A 26,110-nucleotide genomic window follows, 5' to 3' on the forward strand; every position below is an offset into this window, starting at 1 on the left:
AGTGTATTATAATTTTGTGATAAAAATTTCAAGGAAAAAAAAAAAACACACAACCTCCTTCCTCCCTTCCTTCGGGGAGGGAAAAGAGAGGGGGGAAATCTATCTCCAGACAGACAGAAAAGAAAGAGGAGCAAATTAACAGCCAGGAGTTGCCAAAACCAGGATATTAGGTTTCAGCCCAGAGAGCTATTGGCTCTGGGGCTATGTATATAAATATATATCTAGAGAGCGAGCGAGAGAGAGGGGAGAGGAGGAGGAAGAAGAGGGATATTTTGTGGGTGGCTGTTGTTTGGGCAGATGTGGATTCACATGGAAATGAACCATATATTTCTGTTTTCGGCGAGCCTGGTGGTGGTGACTGCTGAGGGCACTTAAAAAAAAAAAAAAAAGTTGTTTCTTAAAATAAAGGCGGGGGGGTAGAAGGGAGAGATAAGGTTTCAGGTCCAGGCTGATAGCTGCAGAGAGGGGAGAGGTTTGGTTTTTTTTTTTTCTTGCTGATGCCATGCAAATTCAGGAGAGGAGGGAAGAAAAATCTCTTTTAATGACTCATTGATTGAGCCGGTTTAAAATTAGTTGTTGTTGTTGTCTTTTTTTTTTTTTATTTTCCGCCCCCTTGATGGCCATCAAGAGAGGGATGGAAAGAGGAGAGGAGGGAGTGTGTGTGTTATGTGTGAGTGTGAGAGAGAGAGTGAGAGGGAGAGAGGGGGATAGAGAGAGTGTGTGAGGGAGAAAGAAAAATAATCTTTTCAAATCTCCTCCCTCTTTTTTTTCCCCCCTCGTTTCTTTGCTTTTCTCTAAAGCTCTGTGGTCTGTGAAACACTCTTTCTTCCTTCTCGTCGGGAAAATGGAGACACTTCGTCTCTCTCCTGGCTGTGGAGCTGGGAAGGATTTTTCTTTTCTTTTTTCCTTTTTCACTCCTGGCTTATTTTTTTCCTTCCCCCCGTCCACTCGCCACCACCCTAATCTTGTCATTTCTTTGAGCTTATGTCTCAGATTCGTGCCTTCTGGGGATTTATTTTTCACTCGTTTTCTGGTTTTCTGTGTCGCTACTAGATCTGATTTGATTTCTTTGGTTCTTTATTTGCCATTTCCTCGGAATTGCTCCGTGTCTCCTGCTTTTAACCACGGAATGGAAACGGTGCTGCTTTTTGTGTGTGCGCGAAATGCTCGGGCGGTAGGTTTGGGCTAACAGCGCTTTTTTTTCCTCCTTTTCAGGAACAAGTTTTTCACTGATTTTTTTTTTCTTTTGGAGAGAGAATATTTAACTGTAACGCCTCTTTTAAAAACTTAACAATAAATCGTCTCTTCTGGAGTAATTCGTTTTGCTTTGGTTCGCTCGAGGACGTGAATCTGATCTGTTGTGCTGCTGGGATTATTTTCCGTAAAAGAAACGATGTTCCATAATTTTTATTTGTGCCTAAAAGCGGTTGGGTTGTGATGGGGATTTTCTGAAATCCTCACAGTTCGTATTTTGTTGGTTTGGGGCGGGGGGGGGGGGGGGAACAACGACTTCAGTACTTGATTTATAATGTTTCTGCTATTAATTGCAAAATTAGTTTATGGATTACGGCAGAAAGCAGAGCTAGTAATGTTAAAAACCGGGGAAGATTGAAGGACGTGTAGAGGGCACGTTTATATTTCCTTAAAACTGTTAGTAAATAATCAGTGGGGGAAGGAAGGCGATGCAGAGGCCTTCGCTTTTCCCCGGTTCTCAGCTCCCCGCACCCCACTCGTCTCCCCGGGGCTCGGCAGCACGGAGCGAAACAAGATTGGAAGAAGAACAGAGTGCCCCGGAGCTGCTCCGGCCGTGCCCGGGCTGGGCAGCCGGTGTTCGGTGCTGGCGGTGCCACTGTCGGTGGCAGTGGGAGAATGGGGAAGATGGCGCTGTCTGGCTCTGTGCCAGCGTTTGTTGCGCAGTTTCGCTCTGACTCTCCTCCCCCACGGGCGCCATTTTGAGGCTCTTTCTACTGCCGCCGCGCCCCGTTCGGGCTGTTTCTGTCTCGGGAGCCGAGAAATTCTTTCCCCGGAATCCCAGAAGCTGCTCGCTTTTGTGTTGTTTGTGTGTTTTTTTCCCCCTTCCCCGCATGGGTGTTTTGGGAAGGGCCCCATCGGTGTTGTTTGGCCTTCTCAGGCCTCCCCCATCTCCCGAGGTTCTGTGAAGCGTTAAACGGGTTTGGTGACTCTGCTCCCAAATTAAAGCCTGTAAACATCACATTTCATACCTCTTGAAATACAGATTTCTTGAGGTGTCTTCACAGTGCAGGAAAAAGGCTTGAAAGAACATCTTGTTGAATGATGGCCAAAATACAGCCCTTCATTAAAAATCCGTCTTTAAAAAATGCTGTTGTGCAGCACAATAGGCAAAGCAATCCTCACTTTAACACCTCTGAAAGTGCTTGCAAAAGTACAAGGGCAAGTGAATTTCAGGTGGGTGGGTAGGGAACTCATTGTGTTGCTGTTACTCTTGGTGATTTTTTTCGAGGGGAGGGACTAGCATCTATTCAATCTTCTGTCACTTTTATGTCTCACAGGAAGCAGTGCCTTTTCCAAATTACTCAAATATGGCAGCTCCACTTTAGCGGGCTTTCAAAGTTTTCTTTTGGTGCTGTTTTGTAGGGAGAGCGTTGAAAATGGTCTCCAATTTTTTGATCAGAGATTTTTTTTTTTTTTTAAACATTTCTGTGCGGTCTGATCAGCACTCACGAGACTTTAATTTAATACCGACAACATATGTATTGAGGAACAGCAAGTATGCTGCCAGACAAAGTCGTGCTGCGCCCACCAAGGAGGGTAGAATGCTTATTTAGTTCTCCCTTTCATGCATTTTGACAGATCATAGGAGGGTTTCCCCATGCGTCCCTGAAGGAAATGGGAGATTTTTTTAAATTTGGGAGTAATTTTGAGGCTGTTTCAGTCATTTGTCTGTTGGTGTTGAAAGGTTTTAAACGACATTTCTAGTGCAGTACACATTTATTGCTTGGCATATACTAAAAAGACTGTCTGTATATAAACTCGTTTCTAAAGACTTTGGTGGGGGGACAACTATGTTAACATGTTAGCTTTTTAAACAACACACCTGCTAAAACTTTCATTGTTTAAAAATCTGTTGAGTGTGGAATACAGTATTCACACAATTCAGAAATGTAATTACATTAAATGCATTCAAAGTGATTATTTTGCATTTATGCTAACAGTCTCGAGAGCAAGGTAGTGATTTTTTTTAGTGGTGTGTTTTTATACAATAAAATTTCTCTGTACACTAATGTCTGGTGGATTGTGTGTGGGTTTTTTCATTAATTTGTGAAACTTATGAACAAGTGACAAAAATGGGATAAAAATGACGAGTTTATATTCTCTCAGGGCCTAGTACTTGCCAAATGACTATGTATATATTCTCTAATCTGACCTGCTTGCATTAGAGCAAAATGTATTCTCATCTTGGGATCTTTGGCAGAGAGTATTTAAATATACTACATCTTTTCTTTTTAGATCTGTTTGTTTGATTTGGTCTGGGCTTAGAAGTTCTTTCTTTTTGTTGTCCTTGCAAGTAATACTTTGTATTTCTTGCAGCTTGTGTTGACTGAGGAGTGCAGAAGCGCTCAGTCTTTATACACGAAACCGATTGTGCTTTCATTGGTAGACCTTGGCCTGTTTGCTAGTATGGTGCTAACGTATTTTAAATGTGTTCTGGTTTTGCTCGTGCTTTGAGTACGTGCCTTGCGTATTAACACCTGTCTTCTTGACTTGATAATACTCTCTTGTGTGGCTTTAAGTCAGTGCTACATAGTTGTGCACTTGAGATAGTTTTCCCATAGCTAAATATTTACATCACCGTATAGATGCACAGTTTTCCAGCCTTCTTCCCACTCCCCCATGCGTTGTTTTCAACTAGTTTATATATTTAGTTTAATTGTACTGAGAGGAAAACAAAAGTCCTGTCATTATAAACCGCATTTCCAGTTTCCTCCAAGGACACTCTCTATATCCATGAAGTTTGGCACCAGAGGTAGGTCCATAGTGTATATTTGAAGAGCTTTGCAGGTCTGGATGCGTTGGTGTGCAACTTGGACATTCGCAGTACTCCAGTTATATTTTCAGTTTTGCTGGTGTACTTCCACATTGATTCCAGAAAAGTTGTATCTGCATAAGTGCAGTTAGTTATGTTTTATAATGTGGCTGTAATGGTCAATGATTGTGCCTTTTCACACTCCATTAGGCTTGTGATAAGTCTAATGGCTGATGCTTTTTAATATAGAAATGAGAGCCTGGAAGTGTCATCCCATCTAAGTAATAGATACAGTCCAGGCATAAGAGCGTCTTTGATAATGTAGTTCGTTCTGTTCAGGGAGTTGGCATAATTTCTCCTAGTAGTTCTGCTGGAATAAGCTGTGTCTGTGCTTTAAAGGCTTTTTATGGTGACAAACACCAGTCCAGCATAGACATAGGGATTGCCTGCAAAAACAAGCATGTTTTGCTTTCTTAGGATAATGGAAAAGCAGCAAGATTAATAAACTGTACTAGCTTTTGTGATCTACAGCTGTACTAGTTTGAAAGTTGGAATAAGTAGTATCAGGAAAGCCCTTGTTGCACCAGTGTAAATGCATAAACGCTGACCTGAACTGATGCGCTTTTCAAGATCACCATGTAGTTAAATGAGTATGTATATCTTCATTTTCAACTGTTCATTTGCCTCTGCTTTCATTGTGGAAAAACCCAACTATTGTGTCTGTATAATTTTTGGTTTAATTGAGAATCGCTGAGGTTTTAGGCAAAATAAAAATTACCACGATTAACTGTCACAAAGAGACAATCAGTTTTATTGCTTTCGTTTGTTTTCTTGCACTAGTGTTAAAATGTTCTAGAGCAACACAGATATCCTCTAGTAGAAACAAGGTAAAAACATCTGAAGAACTGACTCAAGACATTTTTTGAAGTATTGTGTTGCACAAATAGTATATGCTAATAGCCTTTGTTATTGCATACAGTAGTTCCTGGAAATACTTAGGAGGATCTAACTTCCTTTGGGCAGGCAAACATTCCTTTCTGAAGGAAATGTTGAAATTACACCTCCTCCTTTTCCTCTATTGGGATTAAACCAGGACCTTTCAAAATGTTTTATGAATATTGAGATTCCTGAAGAATTATGTATGCGGTGGAGCATCTTGGGAGACAGAGCCCAAAATAGGCCATAGTGTAGTGATGAGGATTGTCACTGCCGAGGGAATGGGCTGAGCTGAGTGTTCCACCTGGTGGATCTCAGGGGGCAGGGAACCATCCTGACCTGCAGGCCGTGAGATACTCCGGGCTTTCTCTATGTGTTCTAAAAAATCTACTTCAGATGAAAGTCTAGTCAAGGTTTTGAGGTTGCCAAGAAGATCTCTGGATGCAGTAGGAAAAAATTGTATTGAATAAATCAGAAATGAAGTTCTGAACATGTGTGGGGGGGAAAGCACATTTTAGACAGCTGGACTGGGGGTTCACGGGTGTAGTCAGGATGCTTGACTCTAGCTGGGTTAACCTTTACTATCACACATGCTGTTAACAATTGAAATGCAGATTTCCTTTTATTTTTTTTTTTCTTCCCTTCTTTATATATTAAAATATCACTGTAGTTTTTGGAAGCTTGAAAAATTACCAAACTCAAATCAATAGTCTTTTATGGTATACTAATGGGAAATTGAATTTAAGAGTTGAATGAACAATCTCTTGTAGGTTGTCTGTGCTTTAGCGTGTGGTTTTTATTTGCCTTTCTGTATGTGGAGCTGATACTGCAAAATTGTGTGAAGACTCTGCTTGTCCTCTTAGATGCTCATCTCCTACCAGATCTTAGAAACCATGAAAATATATGCTCTATTGCACTTGGCAACATGAGAGGTAGCACTTCAGTGTTATGTGATCGTTGCTATTGATCTGACTCCTGAGTAGTCCTCTTTTATTTTTTTTGAGTAGTTTTTATTGTAGAGGTTTTGCATTGTTCTTTTGAATATTTAAAATTACAAATTTATTCTCGTGATCTGTTGCATACATATGTCTTGAAATACCAATGCTTAAATTCAGTTCTGCAGATAATTTCAAACATTGTCAGTTTGTCTTGAAAGTAATACTTGGATTTAGAATCTTGAAATAAAAACACATTTTCGTATCTATACAGAAAGTTCACACTTGCATATTGCACTGTGTTACTAGGTTAGACTCCCAAATTTCTTGCTTTGTTAGCTTTTTAGAGCACAGTTCCTGATAGATTTCACAACAGTGTAGATTTAAATTCTGAAGAATTGTGTAGGGCAACAGAACAGTACAGAAGATTTGGTGGCTCTGCTCTGTTATAAAGCATGACGGAGGTGTCGTCAGAGTTCCTGCTGACTGGATGTGTACAAAGCCTTATCGAGCTTGTGAGGATTAGTGGGCATATCTCAGAACTCAAACAGTAGTTGCTTTAGGTACTACATATGTTACTGTATGCAAGCTTGATTGTCTCCCAGCATAAATCTGTACCTACAGCAGTTATTCCCTCTCTTTAAAGCAGGGGTGTCAAACTCATTTTCACTGGGAGCCACATTAGCCTTGCGGTTGCCTTCGAAAGGCCAAAAATAATTTCAGGACCATATAAATGTAGGAGTAGTTACATTTATATGGTCGTAAAATTACATTCCGCCCTTCAGAGGCAGCCATGAGTCTGATGTGGCCTTCGGTGAAAATGAGTTCAACACCCCTGCTTTAAAGCATTGGTTTCCAAAGGTAGGTGTCCACTCTCAGAAGTCATGGGCCAGCATGCTGCCAGTCAGGAATTGATGCTACATAGTTGCATGGAAGTTATGACTCAGTAGATTTTTACAACAGTTTTGCAGATAAATTTATTTACTTGTGGCTTACCAAGTTTTAATGTTGATTTTCTCATACTTTTGGGAATTTTTGCTCTAAATGTTGGTTTTCTGAAACTACCCATTATGCTAGGCTTTTTACAAAATGTGAAAATAGTATTTTACTGTTTTGTATCAGAAGTTATGTATTAAGGTTGTATGAAATTGTAAATGAGAAAGGAAAATAATTATTTTGTGACAAACTTGAATATAATTTGACTGAATTTAAAATCCAGTATTTACGATGGTTTTGAGTACTCCCATTTTTTAAGTTATAAAACTCATGTACCGTATATGAGGCATGTATGAATAGTTGGACTATTTCTGGACAAATCCAGTTTTAATGACTCTGCCTGCGTTGCATGATACTGTGGATTGTGTAGCAAAGTGATGAGAAACTTAGGCTGATAAGGCCCACTGGAGTTTAGCTGGCCCTGCATGCTGCTGTAAGCGGAACTAACTTCAGAGTTAGGACAGGCTGGTCAGGGCCATTTGAGTTTTGAAAAATTTCCAAAGAGAGTGATTCCACCCTCTTGCTTGAGCATTCTTGTTTGTGTACTTCTTTTCTATCTGGTTGGGATTTTCTGTGTTGCACATTTTGGCCGTTGCCTTGTGTCTTGCTGTGCATTGATGAGAAGAGGCTGACTCTGCCTGTCTTTGTACTCTTTATAGCTAGTTGCTGGCAGCAGGTAGCGCCTCAGTTAGCCTTCTTGTTGTCCAGGCTGAAGAAATGTAGTTCCCTCAGGTTTAGTGTCGTGTGCCTGCAGGATTTCATTGGCAGTCTGCTGGACTCCTGCAGGTTTTTCTGTATTTCTTCTAAAGAAGCAGGGGGGTGGTGGAGAGGATGAAACTGGACACAGGATTTCAGATGGGAGCTCATAAGCGCTGAGTAGAGGAATAATAATTTCCGCCAGCTTGCTGCCTGCACTGTAGCTAACGTGAAAGCGGTGGTTACATTAGCTGCACGCGTGTGGCTGTGACCAGACCGTGGCTTTGAGCTGGCTGAAGCACTGCTGCTGTGCTGGCACCCAGCTTGCCCAGCTCCCTCGTTCCTGCTCCCTCCTGTGCTGGCACTGCCGCCTGCAGAGCCCCATGGCAAGCTGGAACCAAATCAACAAGCTAATCCAACTTGAAACAGATCAGTGTATTTTGTCAGATCATTTTTCTGTACCAGGCAACTGTTCCAACCCTTGAGCTGACTGGGGAAAACTGGATGAGAGGGGCACAGGGCTGCTCTCCTGTTGTTCTGTAGTAAGGTGAGAGCATTGGGAGGGTACAGATTTTCAGTTTCAGCAGTTCCCAGAGGGCTGGCCTGCATAACCCGGACTTCTTGTCAGTTTTACTACTTTCACCTTTCTGTTGGGCACTCTGGTTATTTCCCGAAAGGGAGAGGCAGTGCCACTTCCGCAGGTACATGTGACGCTCATGGAAGTACGTACCAGGTTCACCAGTGCAATGGCAGTGGTGTGAAACAAAGCAGTAGAGGCTTTGCTAATAAGTTACAGGGAATATCTGTACTGGGTTGTGACTAATTAGTAAGGTTTTCCCTTTGTAAAGGGCACCAGCAGGGCTGAGTTTGGCCTACTTAAAAGAAACCGATTTATTTATTTATTTTAAAAAGGAAACCCGGAACACTGTAGAACAATAGTGATGATAACTCGGTATTCGTTAGGCTACATTGTACCAACTGTCTGGCAGGTTATATGAATCCTCCCAGTGTGTATTTTTCTGTGAGTGTCTCTGTCTGGGGCTGTTGCCAGGCCCTGGGCACACGGATGGACCCTGATGGCCCTGCCAAGCCTCACCTGCCTGGAACCTCCAGCCGCCCCCCTTGCTCTGGAGCTGATGGAAAGCCTCTGTCAGCTGATGGAAACATAGAAGGGAGTCAGTCTTTGAGAGCCTAGGCCAGTGATCTCCACATGTTTTTGATCACACACCCCTGCTGGCAAAAATGTTTTGAGCATGCACCCCCAATATATGTATATTTATTTACAAAGTAAATGCATGTACTACTGAGGTTTTAATATTTTCTTCCTGCATCCCAATGGAGTGTCCTGTGCACCCTGTGGAGGGCACAGACTCCACTTTGGGGACAACTGATCTAGGTTCTGTTAACTCTAATCCCCTTAATTCCACTCATTGTGTCAAGTTTTGTTTTCAAACTGCCTTAGTTTAATGGAGTTTATACCCATTTCATAGATTGGTCATTGATTTGGCCCACTATATGTTAAAAAGCAGCAAGAAGGACAGAATTTGTATAGCTTGTGTATAGTAAAACTGAAAAGATAGTTGGCAAGTAAAGCAGCAAACTTTTCTACCGTTTGTACTGTAGAAAACGTGTTAGGAAAATTTCACAGGACAGGCTTGTGTTTATTAACACACTTTTAAATGATCATCTGTGTCAAGGTCATGTGTTGCAGAAGTTGCCCTCTTTTCTAAATAGACTGAACGAGTAGTTGCTTTTATGTGTGCAAGGACTTGGTCTGATTGTGCACCTCCTCTGTTGCTGTCCTGAAGTTACGAGGACACTAATCCTCACTGAAAATATGCATCAGTTAAAAAGATTTAGACCTGCAGGTACGTGGTTATGTAGATCTTGGGTCTCTGTGGTAAAAGAGGAGCAGAATTTACTCTAAATAGGTTTGTGGCTTGGCTGTGATCTTGATTGTCCTTTTACAGACCACACACCCTTATGTGTGCTGTTTAAATGGCGTGGTGGTCCTGTGGTGTTTCACAAAAGCACTGCCATGGAGCGGCATGTTAGTGTAGTGTTACCTACCCATCATTTGCGGGGATGGGAGCAGTCTGGCTGTGTTTCATTTGCAGTTCTCAAGGCGCAGGAGCACGTAGCCTGTTAGTCTTCGAATGCTGATCAAAACAACTTCTGAATGTAGCAAGAGCTGTGTATGATGGGAGTGGTTTTGGCTTTGTGGTGGTACATTGATCAGCCGTATAAAAACTTGGTAATGGTTTTATACAGATGAGCTCTTTGGTAAACCATGTGTGTGGGGTTGTGTTTGTTTTTTTTTTTTAAGATGACATAGCATTTAGTTTTTTGTGTGTGCGCATAGGATTCTGCTAGTGATGGAAAGAATGTTATTAAGGCTTGTTAGGAAGATGTACTTCTGGAGGGGACTGTTGGGGATTCTTGGTGTTTATGAAAAATGCAGCTGTTTTGTTTGGGTTTTATTGTCTGTTGTAAACTGGTAGGAGTTTACAGTATGTTGGGTAGATTTTTCCTGTGTCATATTTGTGAAATGAGGAAAAAAACAAATTATTTTTCCTATTACAGTAAAGCCAACAGCATGTTCAGCTAAAGGACTGAATAGTGAAGAATATATATTACCATTAAGATTTTATCTCATTGGTGTTTTCATCCAATTTATTTTCCTTCTAATCATTATATATAGGTTCTCAGGAGTTTAGTGAATTTACAAAGTTTGTCTAATTTGTGCTATAGTTTTAATACCCACAGGAGTAATGATTGAACAAAATTCTTTGTGATCACTTTCTGTAATGTTGAACCCTCGTTGAAGTATAATCACAGACAATACTTGGTTTGGTAAAGCAAAGACATTTCTTTCCTTTCCCCACCCCTCGCCTCCCTTCCTCCCCTTTACTTTTGGTTAGCTGTGAGTCTTTGAAACCTTGCTTTTTAGAGGTGGATTTGCAATTTAGCTGTTAGAAAAGTAGCAACTTTCTATAAGTACTATGTGGTCAAGCAGAATACTAATCACTTAATTGCTTATTAATTTGTTCCTACTAATGCACATTTAAATTTCGTGACATCATAAAATGTCATGTTATTTGTTTAGCATTAAATTGTGTGGTCAGTGCTCATGCTGGTGGCTGTATGCAGCAGTGAGCGCATGTGCTACTGAATCATGGGAGAAATTATTTAAGATACGTAATGCTTCACGAATACTGATTTTGTTGACATTTGAGGTAGTTCTCTGTAGCCATGATTTGTTTTCGTGTTCTCCCAAGGAGGTGGTATTGGGGTATACTTGCAGTGATGTATCCGTTGGTTTTGCTTCTGCCTTCTCTGTAAGCTAAAGCATGGGAGATGGAAGAAAAAATCTGAATGAGGCTATGCAGTATAGGGGACAGGGTGCCCTAGTCTACAGTATAAACCAGTTTTAGAATCAGTGGAGTATAGAAAAATGTCAGGAAAGAGGGTACAGCATGACAGGACAGCTGAAATGGGAAGGGAGGTCAGATCAGCTCATCCACCATCTCTCAGGAGGCTCAGCCAGAGCAGGCGGCTCAGGGCTGTGTCAAGCTGGGGTCAGGCTGGCTCTAAGGGTGCAGACTCCATAACCTTGCTGAAAAACTTGTGCTGGTATTGGATTACCTGCAGAGGTGTGGTGACTTTTTTTGTTTCTTTGTTTCAATTTGTGCCCCTTGCCTCTTGTTCGTTCACTGAATACCACTGAGAAGTTTGGCTTGATCTTCTTTACAGCCTCCCACCAGGTGTTTGTACACAGGGATAAGGTTCCCCCAGAGCTTTCTGTTCCCTGAGCGAACAGTTGTGGTGCTCTCAGCCTCTTGTATGACAGACTGCACCCTTAGCCAGTTTGCTGATGATACCAAGCCGGGTGGAAGGGCTGGCACACAAAAAGGCTGTGCTGTCATGCAACGAGACCTGGACAGGCTGGAGAACTGGGCAGAGAAGAACCTAATGAAGTTTAACAAGGGCAGGTGTAGGGTCCTGCACCTGTGAAGGAATAACCCCAGGCATGAGTACAGGTTAGGGGCAGATTTGCTGGAAAGCAGCACTGCAGAGGAGGACTTAGGAGTTTTGGTTGACAGCAGGTTGACCATGAGTCAACGATGTGTCTTTGTGGCCAAGAAGACCAATGGTATCCTGGGATACATTAGGAAAAGAGTGACCAGCAGGTGGAAGGAGATTCTCCTCCCCCTCTACTCTGCCCCGCTCTGTTCTGCCCTGGTGAGGCTGCATCTGGAGTACTGCGTCCAGTTCTGGGCTTCCCAGTTTAAGAAGGACAAGGAATTACTGGAGGGAGTCCAGTGGTGGACTGTGAAGATGATGAGGGGCCTAGAGCACCTTTCTTATGAAGAGAGACTGAGAGAGCTGGGTCTGTTCAGCCTGGAGAAGAGAAGGCTTAGGGGGGATCTCATCAGTGCTTATAAATATCTCCAGGGTGGGTGTCAGAGAATGGACCAGACTCTTTTCAGTGATGCCCAATGATAGGGTGAGGGCCAGTGGGCACAGACTGGAACACAGGAGGATCCATATGAATATGAGGAGAAACTTCTTTACTTTGAGAGTGACAGCACTGGCACAGGCTGCCCAGAGAGGTTGTAGAGACTTCTCTAGAGCCATTCAAGACCCACCTGGACCCATTCCTGTGTGATCTGCTCTGGGTGAACCTGCTTTGGCAGGTGGGTTGGACTAAATGATATCCAGAGATCCCTTCCAACCCCAGCCATTCTGTGGTGCTCCTTTCCCTTCATTGCTTTACTCATCATGGAGATCTGTGTGAGAGAAAGCCTGAAGAATGACTCACATGGATCTGGTCAGGGAGAATAAGTTTTGATTTGGTGAGAAGAGAGAGAGAGCAAAATGAATTAAAGCCAAAACTGTAGTAATAATTTTGAGTGATAAGTATGATAGCAGACTTTCTAAGCGAAATGGAGAAAAAAACAGACATGGAGTGCGCAGTGATAAATTTACTGTAATTAGAAGATACTATGAAGATGAGTTTAAATAACTAAATGGAAGCCAGGGTACCACGAGGTTTAGGAAATACTAACATCAGTTGATAATTGAACTGGTGGATTAGATGGGATCATTACAGAGAGAATAAGAGAGGGTAAAATAGTCCTGAGAGTTATTGACAGGGAAAAGGGAGAAGGTACAGTCTCAGATGACATTTTGAGAGCAGGAGAACCAGGATATGCAAACAGAAGCTTTGAAGGAGCAGCGATCAGAGGAGAGTGCCGGAATGTGTTTGGTACAGGCAGCACTCAACCAAGTAGGCAGGGCATAAGAGAGTTGGTGGTCATGATATTGTGAGGCTAAAAATGCTCAGCACCCAGTGCATGGATGCTTTTGTTCAGTTTGGGTAATGCAAATGAATTCCCCACCCACTGTGAAAAGAACTGTCCGAACTCTGTACTGTTAATCTCAGTTTCTTTTAAGTACACTTTGAGTATTGTTGAGGAGAAGCCGGAAGTGGCCATGTTGTCCCCAGCAATAGCTAAGAAAGGTGTGCTAGAAAATGGTGTTCATTTTAATGCCTTGTAGTGTCCTGGCTGCAGTTTTGGTTCTAGTCTATAATAGCACCCTCACGATACTGACCTAAATTTGTTTACCTTTTTGGCTGGTCAGTGTTATAGCCACAAATCTGTTATAGTCTTTGTAGGTTCTGTAGTGTTTGGTTATCAGCTGGGAGTAAATTCCTACAGAAGCATTTTAGTTGGAGTCTTGAGATTGCATTCAGTGTTGATATATATTTTTGAAGACTTAGTAGTTCTGTTTAATCACTTTGGTTAATCATTTGTCTTTCTGCAGTTTAAAGTTCTAAAATCCACCCTAAGTGGTGAAACGTTGCATGGGATTTTGTGCATCATTACATGTGGCTGAATCTGATTTTGAGATAAATCAATGGACCTCTGTAGAAAGTACAGGTTTATTGAAGAACTTTGCCAATAGTAGACATCTGTCAACTTCATAAATTGTTTAATGAAAATATTGAGTTATTCTAAATCAGTATTATTGTTGAAAGAAAATATTTTGTCTGATATGTATCAAATATCCATTCTCTCCCTTTTTGTTCTAGTTGTCATGGATGATGACGACGATGAATCCTGTCTCCTTGATCTTATTGGGTAAGTTTTCCTTAAGCGATTCTTTCAGAAAAGTTGGGAAAAATAGTTTTGCAAAATCATCTTCTAGAAGGTGATTCTGTCTCAGTCTTGTCTCAAGATGGAGTGACCTCCAAATGAAATGAGTATCTGTGCTTCCTGCCCATGGAGATGTGTGTGTCACAGAGTCTTCCATCCCAGCATATGCTGGCTCCCAGTCTCCGTGCTGGTGTTCTCAGGAGAGGCTGAGGAATGAGTGAGTGTGCATGGAGGTTGGAGTCTCTTCTCAGCTAGTGGTAGTATAAGGTCAGTGGTGGAGTGCATTACTAGGGATGTTGTTACGAACTTCATTGCAAAGAACAATTTTTTTGGTTTAAAAAAATAAATACCTCAGTATTTTGAATAGTGCAACCAGATAATTTGTTAACACTATGCTTGTATTTTAAAGGGAAAAGTAAAGATTTATTTTCTTACTTATAAATACTTAATTTCTACTAATAATGTGCTTGCATAAAAATGTTAGAAAACCAGAATTGCTACCTAGTACTGTTTTCACAACAAAAAATAATTTATCAGCATTTTGCTCAAAGATACTTCATTTTAAATCCCCAATTTTATTAAAGTCGTCTCTTTTTTTCATTATTTCCATAACGGATTTATTTGGAGGTTTATAATTCCATAAACATGAGCAAGATTTTTGTGGATTGTATATGTGACAAATGATCTTTCCTTGGCTAACATTCATGTCAGTATTCAAGAACAGATAATATGCTAGAATGCGTTTAAAACATAAGAAGAAAATGGGACATTTCATATACGATACTTTGTTCAAACTCCGCCAGAAATAAGTATGACATCAGTTTCATAGCAGCTACTAAAATATCGTCTCCACTTCCTACAAGATTTTTTTACTGTCTTAAATGTAGTAAATGAACAGGCCTTTTACCTTTCTCATGCACTCAAAACTTGCAGTGAAACCAGTGAGAGCTTTAACTTCAGAAAAAATCAAAATATCACTACAGTGGCTGCTGTAATGTGGGGGTTACTCTGTGGATGCTCACAGTTATATTCTGTGAGGTATACTTTGCAAGATTACTGATTGTAGCTGTATGAAAACACATCCTGCTTGGAACATAAAGATGATAATTGACTGCATGGGACAATTAAGTGCTCTGTCATGAGCATGAATCATGAGCATCATGGAGCAAGTTCACAGGTGGTCTGGAAAATAAAGCGCTCTCTATACAGATGAGTGTTTGTGTGAAAAGTTACAGTGTTCTTCCTGCTGCTGGCAGCAGTTACTGTCTTAAGCATCTACAAGAATGGAAACCAGCATTTTTTTCCATCTGACTTTTGATTTCGGTAAGTGCCTTCTAAAATCCCTTCCTTACTAAAGACAGTATTCAAGGTGATGAAATGTTCTTGATTTTTAGTTGCATTTTTCATGATTTAAAGTCAGTGGGTATAATCAGTCTTAAATGACCTGGTTATTTATCAGCAATCATAAATCATGGTAGAGCCCTGTATGAGGTCATGAGTTCTGTTACCCTTAATTATTGAAATTTAGTGTAATCCACTATGAAATGACGTTTTTGTTTGAAAGTACATGTAACCACTTCTGTGTTGTACACATAATTGTACCTTAAGGTCCCTGCCGAGTACTGTCTCTTTAATATATCTTTTGTAAGCACATGAATGCAGTTTGTTTTTTAAATGAAAAAATAGGAATAGAGGTATATTGGTGCTTTTAGAAGGCTATTTGTAAACCTGAAAGATCTTTAACTTCTTCCCTCTTTATTTTCTAGGATGATCAAGAGAGAAGGATTTTTAATTAATATTTTTTTACATGAAAACCTCCTATGTCTCAAAAATTTTTTTTTTTTAATTACTTGTTAATCAATAAAGATGTTTAAAATAAAAAAACCACACCTCTGTCATTTTTTTCTTTGTGCTGATAGATGTTTGGAAATGCTGTATAATTGTTGTATTAAAATAATGTGATGTAACACAACCTTTAAATTTTTTTTTACATCATGTGTACAGTTATATTAATGTATTTTTGTTTTGCTTGAATTTCCACCACTTGTTCTATCAGACCACATTTTTAATCTGAGTTTTATTTAGTGATAATGCTTAGTTAATGAAAGATACTGAAATTGTATTTTGTAATATTTTAATCAGTTATTTCTGTGGTTGGTTTCACTTGGAAAAGGTGCTGCTTTTTCTCCAGGTGAAGGGATGGTTACATGACAAGCATAAGTTTGTGTTAATTTACGTTAAGGGTGGCAGAAAACATGTTAAAGATTCAGGTTTGTAAATACCCTGTTGACCTGGACACTAGCTAGCCTGACATTATAGTTCATTTCTGTATGAGAGATGGTACCTGTTGTGGTTCTCTTATTGTTTAGTGCTAGTATTTTCCTTAGGTTTTGTACTATCTGTTGTCATAAAAAACTGTGTGTTTTAAGAGAATATGACTAGTACCCTCATAGAGGGACTTAAAGTAGAGTGCCGCTAAAATTTTGTGATGAACATAGTTTCTTGCTTGAAATGCCTTGGTACAAGGCCAGCAAATATCTGACCAACATCTGAAGTGCTGATCCAGAAACACAGATACTGAGATTGTATAAACTTTGAGCTCTGCATTGTGAAATAAATGTGTTTTTATTATAAACTTGATTTATATGCATACAGTATCTGGCTTAGGTAAATTAGCCTCATTAGGAGAAACAGCTTCCTAAAATTGGTAACTTTTTTTTTTCTCCCTTTAAGGGACCCACAGGCGCTGAATTATTTTCTACATGGACCTAGTAGTAAATCTGTAAGTGACATTCCTGTGTATTAGACATACATAAGCTTCATTGAGTGTATTATTTCTAAACATGATTTTTGTCTTTTACCAGAGCAATGAAGACTTGACTAATGCAGAATATTCTGTAGCCAACTCAAATTCAATTTTCGCCAACTCCAATGTAAGTAGTCAGGAGATAAATCGTATTTATATTGAGATTGCATGCTTCTGTTGTGGCTTCAGTTGGCTTTTATGAAACTGAATGAAGTAGGTATGAAAAATATGAAAATTCTGAATGCTAGCATAGAACCACTCTGTGCTGTTAATATTGTAAGTATTGAATTGGGTTTTCATTGGGGAATTGGTTGAGATACTGCACTATTGGGCTGTGTTTCATAAATATGTGAAACAGCATGCTGAGCAGTGAAAATATTCTCTGGTGTAACTCTCTTCAGTAAACTAGACTTGTAGTTTTAGTAACAGTAGAAATAGTAGTGCTCAAATGTAGACCTCAAAAGTTAAATCATTCATACATTTCCTGTGTATGTTAGGATGGTTTTGTTTCTTATTTCTAAGTATCATCTGGGCTTGCATTTTTTTTTCAATTAACGAATGGGGGTTTTTGTTCTTTAGACCCAATAGCTAGCTTGGGATGTTCCCTTTCTGTGACTTCAGTGTTAGGGAACTCATGAAAATCATTAAGTGTTCCAAGTAGTCTTCAGTATTCTTTCTTTGCCAGGAGTGTATTGCAGCCCTGGACCAAGGTTTACCCAATGAGGTTGTGGAATCCCCATCCTTGGAGATAAAGCCAAGGCTCATCTGCTCTAGTGCTGGCTATAGTCCTGCTTTGAGTAGAAGGTTGGACTAGATGACTTCTAGAGGTCTCTTCTGACCCATGTTTCTTTGATGTCATTGGTGTGTTTTGAAAAATAATTCTTCATCCCACAATTCAGTTGTTTGAATGCATAGAGTAGGGTCTCCTTGGCAGTTCCTGTTGCTGTTGCGCTGTGGTCTTGACTGTGTCTGTTCTGTGCCATGTTCCTAACAGAGATCTGTGTGTGCTTGTAGGTGTGTAGGGACCTTAAATAATTGGCATAAATAAATCCTGAAAACTGTTTGTGCCTAGAGAACTAGTGATTTTTGTGTAGCCACAGTAGTGCGATGTGAAGTGTTTCCCCTGTCCTTCCCTTTTCAATTTCATTATTAAGTATTGTAGAAGAAACATAAGTTGAGTGACAGTTCTTTCTCCAGATAAGCTGGTTAAGATAGTGTGGGGGAGCGAGGTACCAGCAGTAATGGGGTGTACCTCATTTTCAGGTAATGAGGAACAGTGAGACCAGTTTGGTACCAGGCTGGTCATTATTGGACAGCAGCTGTCCGTATGCAGCATGGCAAAGGTGGGTTTTGAGGACTCATACGAAGAAAAATGAGTTCGTAGGGAAAAAAGGCTGATATATGACAGGCAGTTGTTATAGCCTAGGCTACCTAGCTGTTGTTTGTAGAAATTCTTTTGATAAGCATGAGTAGGTGGGCAGGAGTCGGGTGTATTTCTGGCGTATTTTCAGCAAGTGAGTTTTTGGAATAATCTTCAGAGAGAGTGGGAGATTCTGGGCAAAGTAGGATTGTTGCACAGGGAGTAGCATTTGAGAGAAATAAAAATATTTGGTGGAAGCCAAAAGAGCTTTCTGGTGTATGAGATTGGGGGGGTAGGTAATTGAGAAGACAGGTGATCAGAGGAGCAGGGATTTAATGTGTGTTCCTGAGGTGGCTTACTGTATTTTTGTTCTCCAGCACTTGTTCCTCTCATGCTCTATTCTCATTGTTTTGTGTCTTCATAATGAATGCCAGTGCCATATTCTCTCCCTCCCTTGTATGAGAACCCTGTGCTGACCCAAGTGAAGAATGACTTGACTGCAAAGATAGATTCTTATAGTGCATTGTGAAGGAACAAGTGGTATCTAAAATATTAATAGATGATTTCGCAGTCCCTGCTTTTAATGCAAGACACCTAAAAATTTACAGGCTTCTGAGTTTTTTGTCATTAAAATTTTCGCAGATACTGCAAGTTCTGTCTTTGTATGTATTCAGAATTGCTACCATGAAGTAGGACTGACTGTCTTGATGCCCGTCTCATGCCTTTCAGTGGCAGAGTTTACAAATTCAGTGGCACAGGTTCAGTGCCTCAGCTGGTAAGCATGCTCAGCCAACACCTAACACAAACAAGATTAAGTCCCTGCTGACAGAAGGACAAGAAAGCAGTGGTAGTCTGTTCTTTCCCTCCCAGCCCCGCCTTCCCCAAATTGAATGATTGCGTACCACCTCTGCTGATTCCAGGTTGATTTCCTTGAGTGGTCAGCAGTCTCTGTTATAACCCTCATGAGATAGTTCCTGGGCTGTTGCCCTGTTACCTGGGTTGTTCTCAGCAACTACTTCCACATTCCTATTACAGTATAGCAGAACAGCTTAAGGGAGCAGTATATTCATGGAGAACAGCAAGAACAAGGCTCTTGGTGAGCAGATTCCCAGAGCTGCAGAGGCACCGATTTCCTGTTGAAATTAGTGTGGTGGTCTGTGTGGCTGTTCTGCATCTGGGCAGCAGGGATTCACGTGTTAACTTGACAGGTCCCGAGTTCCAGTTTATGCACGTTAAATTGGTTTTGATGTTAATGAGTCCTGGGAGCAGGGAACAAAACTTGGGCTTGTTCATTCCAGTGGGAGAGTTTCAAGCTATTGATCTTGATTGCATGTAATATTATTTATTATTACTATTGGTGTTATAATGGGTAGTAATAGTTGTTATTGTTAGTACTAACTGGAATAGCATTAGCTGGAGCCCTCTAAGTTACACAGTTGTGAAAGATTTTAGATTGGTTCTTGTTGGTGGAGACAACTCACAGATGTAATAGGGAATTGTCCACAAGAACCTGACAGTTGTGAGTCGTAATAATGCCCTAGTTAGTGGCTCATTTTTGTGCTGCCTGATGGTAGCTTGGTACAGTCGAGGACTCGATTTGTAGTTTTGGGTGTTTATGAGATGAAGTAATCAAAACATTGAAGTACTAGTTTAGTTCCTTCTGTTAACATTAAATGCAAAGAAAGTTTATTGTAATTTTACAGTTGTATTTTGAAAATATTTTACTGAATTTTAAGAACAATCTCTTAATATGTAAAACCTGACGAAAGTTTCATAAACTGCACAGGCTGATTCAAAAATAGATTGGAGTAAAATTCTGAATAAATATGCTTGGGGAACTGAAGTTAGGGTGGGGGCATTATTTATTGCATGTGATAATGATGGTTTGCAGCATGTTCACACTGTTTATATGAGGTGAAAACAAGCATCTGTGACCTTCAGGGGTGAATGCTCAGAGTATGAAGGTGACTGACAATTTCACACCCACATTTTGCATTTATCCTGACCTAGAAAGAAACAGGATGTTGTCTTTTAGTAGTTGAGATGTGATTTTGTGATTTAGAAAGGTGTACTCTGTTTAACATAAAGCTATTGCAGGTATTATTATGCATTTAAATTTGTCATTCCATGTGTAGAAACCTGATACTTGTGTTGTCTAGAGTTTCTGGACATAGTTTTATTTTAGGAAAACTTTATTGACAGCAGGCCAGAGTAAAGCAGGTTCTGATTTTCCTTGTCACAGTATTTATGGATGTAGATTTGATGAATTTTGCATTTAAGATGCCAGTTAATGTTTGCTGCAGTTTCAGTGTTTATAGTTTCCTGTAGTCTTTTTGCTAGCATAAACCACAAAGTCTGTAACATAGATTTTCTTAATGCTTTGTTTCTAAAATTTTTCCAAACAAAGAATTACTCTTAATTCCTTAGCTATGAAATGGTCACTAGTATGCACTGTGTGATTGGTAGGATTCTGGAGATGGATCTCATTTGATAGAACAAGTCAGTGAAAGAGCAGCTTTCTCCTGCCTTTTCCTTGGTACTACTGTTGCTACTGCAACTTTGCTCCAAATTGAGTTTCAGTGGAGGTCTTTTCACCCCTCCTTTCTCTTTTCCTTTTGTCCACACAATACTCAGCTTGAGGAAGGGAAAACGGTACTTAAAGAGCATGTCACGTACTCTTGAAACAGTGCAGCTGTGGAGCTGAGTGCTGTGGGTTTGGGAGAATGGAGCAGGGAAAGGGGAGTAGTGTCTCCAGCAGCCTATTATGGGGGCGTGATTGGGGTGTAAGTGATGCACATGTTTATGCGGGCCCACTGTAAGGGATGAGTGTCACCTTACATGCATACCACGCAAATAATATAGTTGTGTAAAGAAAGTTTGCATGAAATAAAGCTTAATGGAGAAATGAGGCAGTGCCTGGAATTTCTGAAAAGGATTTATTTCTCGTTTTGCATTTCAGAACACTGATCCTAAGTCGTCTGTCAAAGGTGTAAGCGGTCAGCTTGGAGAGGGGCCTAGTGATGGACTGCAGCTGTCCAGTAGCCTTCAGTTTCTTGAAGATGAACTTGTATCTTCTCCTTTACCTGATCTTACTGAGGATCAGCCTTTTGATATTCTTCAGAAGTCCTTGCAGGAGGCCAATATTACTGAACAGACTTTGGCAGAAGAGGCATATTTGGATGCCAGTGTAGGTTCTAGCCAACAGTTTGCACAAGCTCAGCTTCATCCTTCTTCATCAGCATCCTTTACTCAGGCTTCTAATGTTTCTAATTACTCAGGTCAGACGTTGCAACCTATAGGAGTTACTCAAGTGGTACAGCAACCTGTTGGAGCATCTTTTGCAAGCAATACAGTTGGTGTGCAGCATGGCTTTATGCAACATGTCGGAATTAGTGTTCCCAGCCAGCATTTGTCTAATAGCAGCCAGATTAGTGGTTCTGGGCAGATACAGCTGATTGGTTCGTTTAGTAATCAGCCTTCCATGATGACCATTAATAACCTTGATGGATCTCAGATTATACTGAAAGGCAATGGTCAGCAAACACCTGCAAACATGAGTAGTGGCCTGTTGGTTCATAGGCAGACTCCAAATGGTAACTCACTATTTGGTAACTCAAATTCAAGTCCAGTAGCACAACCTGTAACCGTTCCATTTAACAGCACAAATTTTCAGACATCATTGCCTGTCCACAATATCATCATTCAAAGGGGTTTGGCACCAAACTCAAACAAAGTTCCTGTTAATATCCAACCAAAGCCTGTCCAGATGGGTCAGCAGACTGCTTATAATGTGAATAACTTGGGAATACAGCAACATCACGTACAGCAAGGGATTCCATTTGCTTCTGCAAACTCACCTCAGAGTTCAGTAGTTGGTCCTCATATGTCTGTTAATATTGTTAATCAACAAAATACAAGAAAATCAGTTACACCTCAGACAGTTAGCAATGCTGGAGGTAGTATTGTTATCCATTCGCCTATGGGACAGACTCACGCACCTCAAAACCAGTTTCTCATACCTACAAGTTTGTCTGTTAGTTCTAATTCAGTTCATCATGTCCAGGCCATAAATGGACAGATTCTTCAGACTCAGCCTTCCCAGCTGGTTTCTAGCCAAGTGTCTGCTGATCATGTAATGCTCAACAGGAACTCTACAAACATGCTAAGAGCCAACCAGTCGTATTCAGGACAGATGTTGAATAATCAGAACACAGCTGTTCAGCTTGTTTCCGGCCAGACGTTCACAGCTCCTGGAAACCAAGTTATAGTAAATCACGGAACTTCACAAATTGTTGGTGGACAGGTGCCACTGCAGCAAGCGTCACCAACAGTGTTGCATTTGTCACCTAGTCAAGCTAATGTTTCTCAAGGTAGATCGAGTTTTACTGCGATGTCACCTGGTCAGTCTGCAGTCTCAAATATGTCAGCTTCTAATCGATTTGCTGTTGCAAGTTCTTCTGGTTCAGTACATCCTGGCTTGGGACCATCGGTTCAGTCTGTCGCATCAGGAGGAAACTTCACTGGAGATCAGCTCACGCAGAACAGAACTCAAGTTCCCGTCAGTGCATCGCATCGTCTTCCAGCATCCTCTTCCAAATCTATCAGCACCTTTAGTCACACGTCAGTTGGAGTAACGCAACAACAGTTCTCCTTTGGTCAGGTATGAAAACTGAGAATGTGGCCAAAGAAGTGCACCTAAGCTGTGCTAAGATCTGCTTAGCAAAGTATTAAAGTTGGTGTTAATACAGAGAATATTAATTTTGCCAGTTTGTATTGTTATGAATACTGTGGAACTGCTGAAAATAACTGTAACCCAGAGACAGCATTTCACTCGGTATTTTCTAAAGTCTATCACCGAGTGAATGAGTCTTACCACTTTCATTGATTTAGATGATTTTATTAGTGATTTACAGTAGTATTTTCAGAACTACTTAGCACTGATCTATTTCTGCTCCGATTTAAAGGAATGGACATTGTAAGATTAAACAACCTTGGGCTCTCCTGGAAATCTTACCATAGAGCCAGATGTAAAGTGCTCCTAGCACTCAAAAGTTTTTTGACCTCAGTGAAAACTATGCATGTGTTTTCAAGGTGTGACCTATTCAAATTAGAGATGAAAAGGTTATGTGGGTTTCTCTTTGTTATTTACCATACAGAATTAATCTGTTGGAATTTAACCTTTTATGGCATTTTACCGCCTGTAGTTCTGTGAGTTTAGAGCAGTTAGAAGTTTTCAAACTTGAAGGAAAGACAAGGCAAGAGAGGTTTCTTAGAATCCTTAAGAGGAAACACCTTTTAAAGCAGTTTGTAAAAGCATAACATATAGAATTATTTTTTCTACGAAGCAGTCTGCTTAGTAATAATTAGAAAAAAAATTCTGAATTTACTTTTAAGGTGAGAACTGGTCTTTTTAGTCCAGTTGATGCAGCTGCAGTATATATTCAACTTAGGTTTGTCTATTTTCCTGAGTGAATTTCCAATCTCTGCCAGTATTTAACTCAGTGACTTGTCACACGATTAGCAACTAAATATTATTCTATTTCACTCCTCTTTGCTTTTTTTCTCCATTGCGCATTATAAAATCACTGTCTCAGAATGCATTTGCACTAATTATCTGAGATCTTTCCCTTTTTCCAGAGGTTTAATGGATTTTTTTTAACCAAGACCAAAGTGGAAGTGAAATAATGTGTCTTGGAAAATAATGTGTATTTAGAAAACGAGGGTGAACGTGTTGTAGAAACGTGTTTTTAATCTTTGCCAAAACTGCTAGCACAGGTTGTGACGTTTTGTTTGCAGATGAGTGATTTGAGGCCTGCTTGACTTCTGCTTCATGTGTCTACATCCCTCTATTTGTAGGATATGTGCTGGGTCAGTGAATTTCAGCAGTTACCAAAGTACAGTATTATTGCTGTAAAAGATCACTTTGTTTTTGTGCTGAAATTTCAGAGCTGCAATGGGAACTACAGAGAACAAATTCTACTGTTTACCAGAATTTTTTTGCTTTGTTTGCACTTGCATTTTAGATGTTGTACTCTATCATAAGCCATGTATCATTTAGTCGCTAAACACTGGACAGTTTGTTCCACTATGTATTTTTTTTTTGTTCTGGAGATGGCTTATTTAGTCATCTTGCAGTTTTGAGACTCTCAAATACTGAGCTTTCTGAGGGCCACTTCCAGTAGTAAGTCAGCGGTCTTCTAGAATGTAACTGGTGTATATTTGTACTGTTAATGTAATTTGTATTCCTCTCTGATTTACTTTATAAAATTATTGAACTCAGAAGGAGTTTATATGTCTGAAATTTCACCACTTATGAGTTTGAGGTTGAAAAAGGGATGCGTAGAGTTGAATTTTCATCGCCAGTTTTGCTTGTTTCCTCTGTTAAAAGCTTTCCGTAAATATTTGACTGTAGTGTTTTGTTTGTTTGCTTTTTAATGTATGTGCCACAGAAAAAAGGTATGAACCAGACATCACCAGTTTCTGCATTGAAGACACAGGATAATTTGAGACAGCCTCAGCTGACAAGTCTTCTGAGCAACACACTATCAGGTCAACTAAGGTCTTTTTAAAATCATTTTCTTAATTTTCTCCAGCAACAGAAATCGGTTCTTCTTCGATGTCTCATACTTGCATTGATGGCTTATGCTGATAGGGTCCTAGGGGTTATCAAAATTTTACAAAAATGCAAATTAAATTGTTCAGTATTGAATGCATGCTTTTATTTTTCCCAATGATGGCACTTCATTTGGTAGAGGGAAGAGTTGAATCTCCACAAAAAGCAATTATTTCTCCCCTCTATAAATCCAAAATAGTGCTGCCTTTCTTTTTTTTTTTTTTTTTTTTTTTTAGTTCAGGAACATAGAAATAAGTGATTTTCAAAATATGGATGTCTACTAAAATTCTATGAAACTCCTAGACCCTGTCTTGTGATGGTGGCTTTAGATACAGAGGAAAGAAGAATAGTAATTCCAGGGTTTTGTGCAGGGTGTCATCACTTGGTTTATTTTTGAATGTGTCACTTTGAGTTAGAATAGTTAATGTGTTCTTCATGGTAAAATATTGAGCTTTTCGAGCAGCACCATGCTACTGAAAGAACAAAACCAATATATTCAAAGCAAGCAGAAAAATGCAGTAACTTTCATGTTCTCCTTGTGTATAAATAACCATTTTGAATAAGGTCCCATAATCTACTTGCCTTTTTTTTTTGTTTTGTTTTCCCTTGTGTGCTGTTATGTACAACCTGTCCAGGCAATCCTCGTACAATCAGCACAGTATAGTTTTTTGGGGGAAGGGAATTCTTATTTGCGTTGGTTTTACTGTAGCATGGCTGATAAGATGCTGTTTGAATTCCCGAGCAAGGCAATTGAAGGAAGTCTGCACATCTGGAAAATCTGGAAAAAAATATGATGCTTGCTATCCAAATACTTTCAGGAGCTCTAGAAAAAACAGGTTTATGTGCTTCCGGGAGGGTTAGTATTGAAAAGCTTCATAAAATGGACTGTATAATGTTCAGTAAATTGTTGGGTTGCAATACTTACAGTACTTGAATTTCTTGCATTGCAATGCTGTGGTAGGAGATGATTTATATCTGAGAATTTTTGTAGTTTGCAGCATAAAATAAAAATCCTGTTTTCATTTTTATGAACCAGTTTCTCCACAGGGTAGTTGTACTAATGCTTTTAGCATATGAGACATTTATCTTTCTCCTCCAAGCTAAGAGCTCAAGTAAAATGGTCAGAATAGGTACATGAAATTACTCTGGTCTTGCTTAGGGTGACAGAGTCTTTTTAACATGTTTTTTATAGGACAGGACTCTGGAGGAAAAATCATACAGCAATCTCTAGGAACAGCACAGCCACAAGAAAAAGTAATAGGATCATCATCAGTTCAACAGAGTATACAGGTAGATAATACTTTTATTTATGTTTTCCTTTCCCTTAAAATTTTAGTGAAGTCAGGAATGTTTCAACTCTGTATTGATAACCTAGGAGTCCTCGCTGATTTGGTGTGTGTGTTTTTTATTTTGTTTGTTTGTTTTAGAGTATATGAAGTCACTCAAGCTTGTCAAATTCTACCTTGACATGATAAACATTGAGTATTTTGCAAATTGATATTTTGAATGCTGTTTTGAGATTTAGTTCAGGAAGTGAAGTCTGTACTTTTCCCTGAAGATAATTGCTTATGACATAGCAATTCTTCATGGAGTTGGATGTA

The 26,110-nt window shown here is 39.9% G+C and overlaps 1 protein-coding gene across 4 annotated transcripts in view; it reads left to right on the forward strand.

The window, feature by feature from the left end:
• The window catches only part of BICRAL (BICRA like chromatin remodeling complex associated protein), a 46,605-nt gene that overhangs the window by 9,901 nt on the left and 10,594 nt on the right, over positions 1-26,110 (forward strand). For 2 of the 4 annotated variants that reach the window (XM_065833329.2, XM_065833326.2), the window contains exons 2-7: positions 13,667-13,715; positions 16,464-16,512; positions 16,595-16,663; positions 20,856-22,556; positions 24,346-24,445; positions 25,702-25,799. In XM_065833329.2, coding sequence (XP_065689401.1) covers positions 13,672-13,715; positions 16,464-16,512; positions 16,595-16,663; positions 20,856-22,556; positions 24,346-24,445; positions 25,702-25,799 — 2,061 coding nt within the window. In that variant the 5' untranslated portion in view covers positions 13,667-13,671. Of the gene's footprint in view, positions 1-106; positions 1,175-13,666; positions 13,716-16,463; positions 16,513-16,594; positions 16,664-18,581; positions 18,672-20,855; positions 22,557-24,345; positions 24,446-25,701; positions 25,800-26,110 lie in introns of those variants that run through there. The other 2 variants (XM_065833328.2, XM_071806041.1) reach the window with 2 other exon arrangements.

Source organism: Patagioenas fasciata, chromosome 3, assembly GCF_037038585.1.
Source record: "Patagioenas fasciata isolate bPatFas1 chromosome 3, bPatFas1.hap1, whole genome shotgun sequence".
In the NCBI taxonomy this organism is placed as follows: Eukaryota; Metazoa; Chordata; class Aves; order Columbiformes; family Columbidae; genus Patagioenas; species Patagioenas fasciata.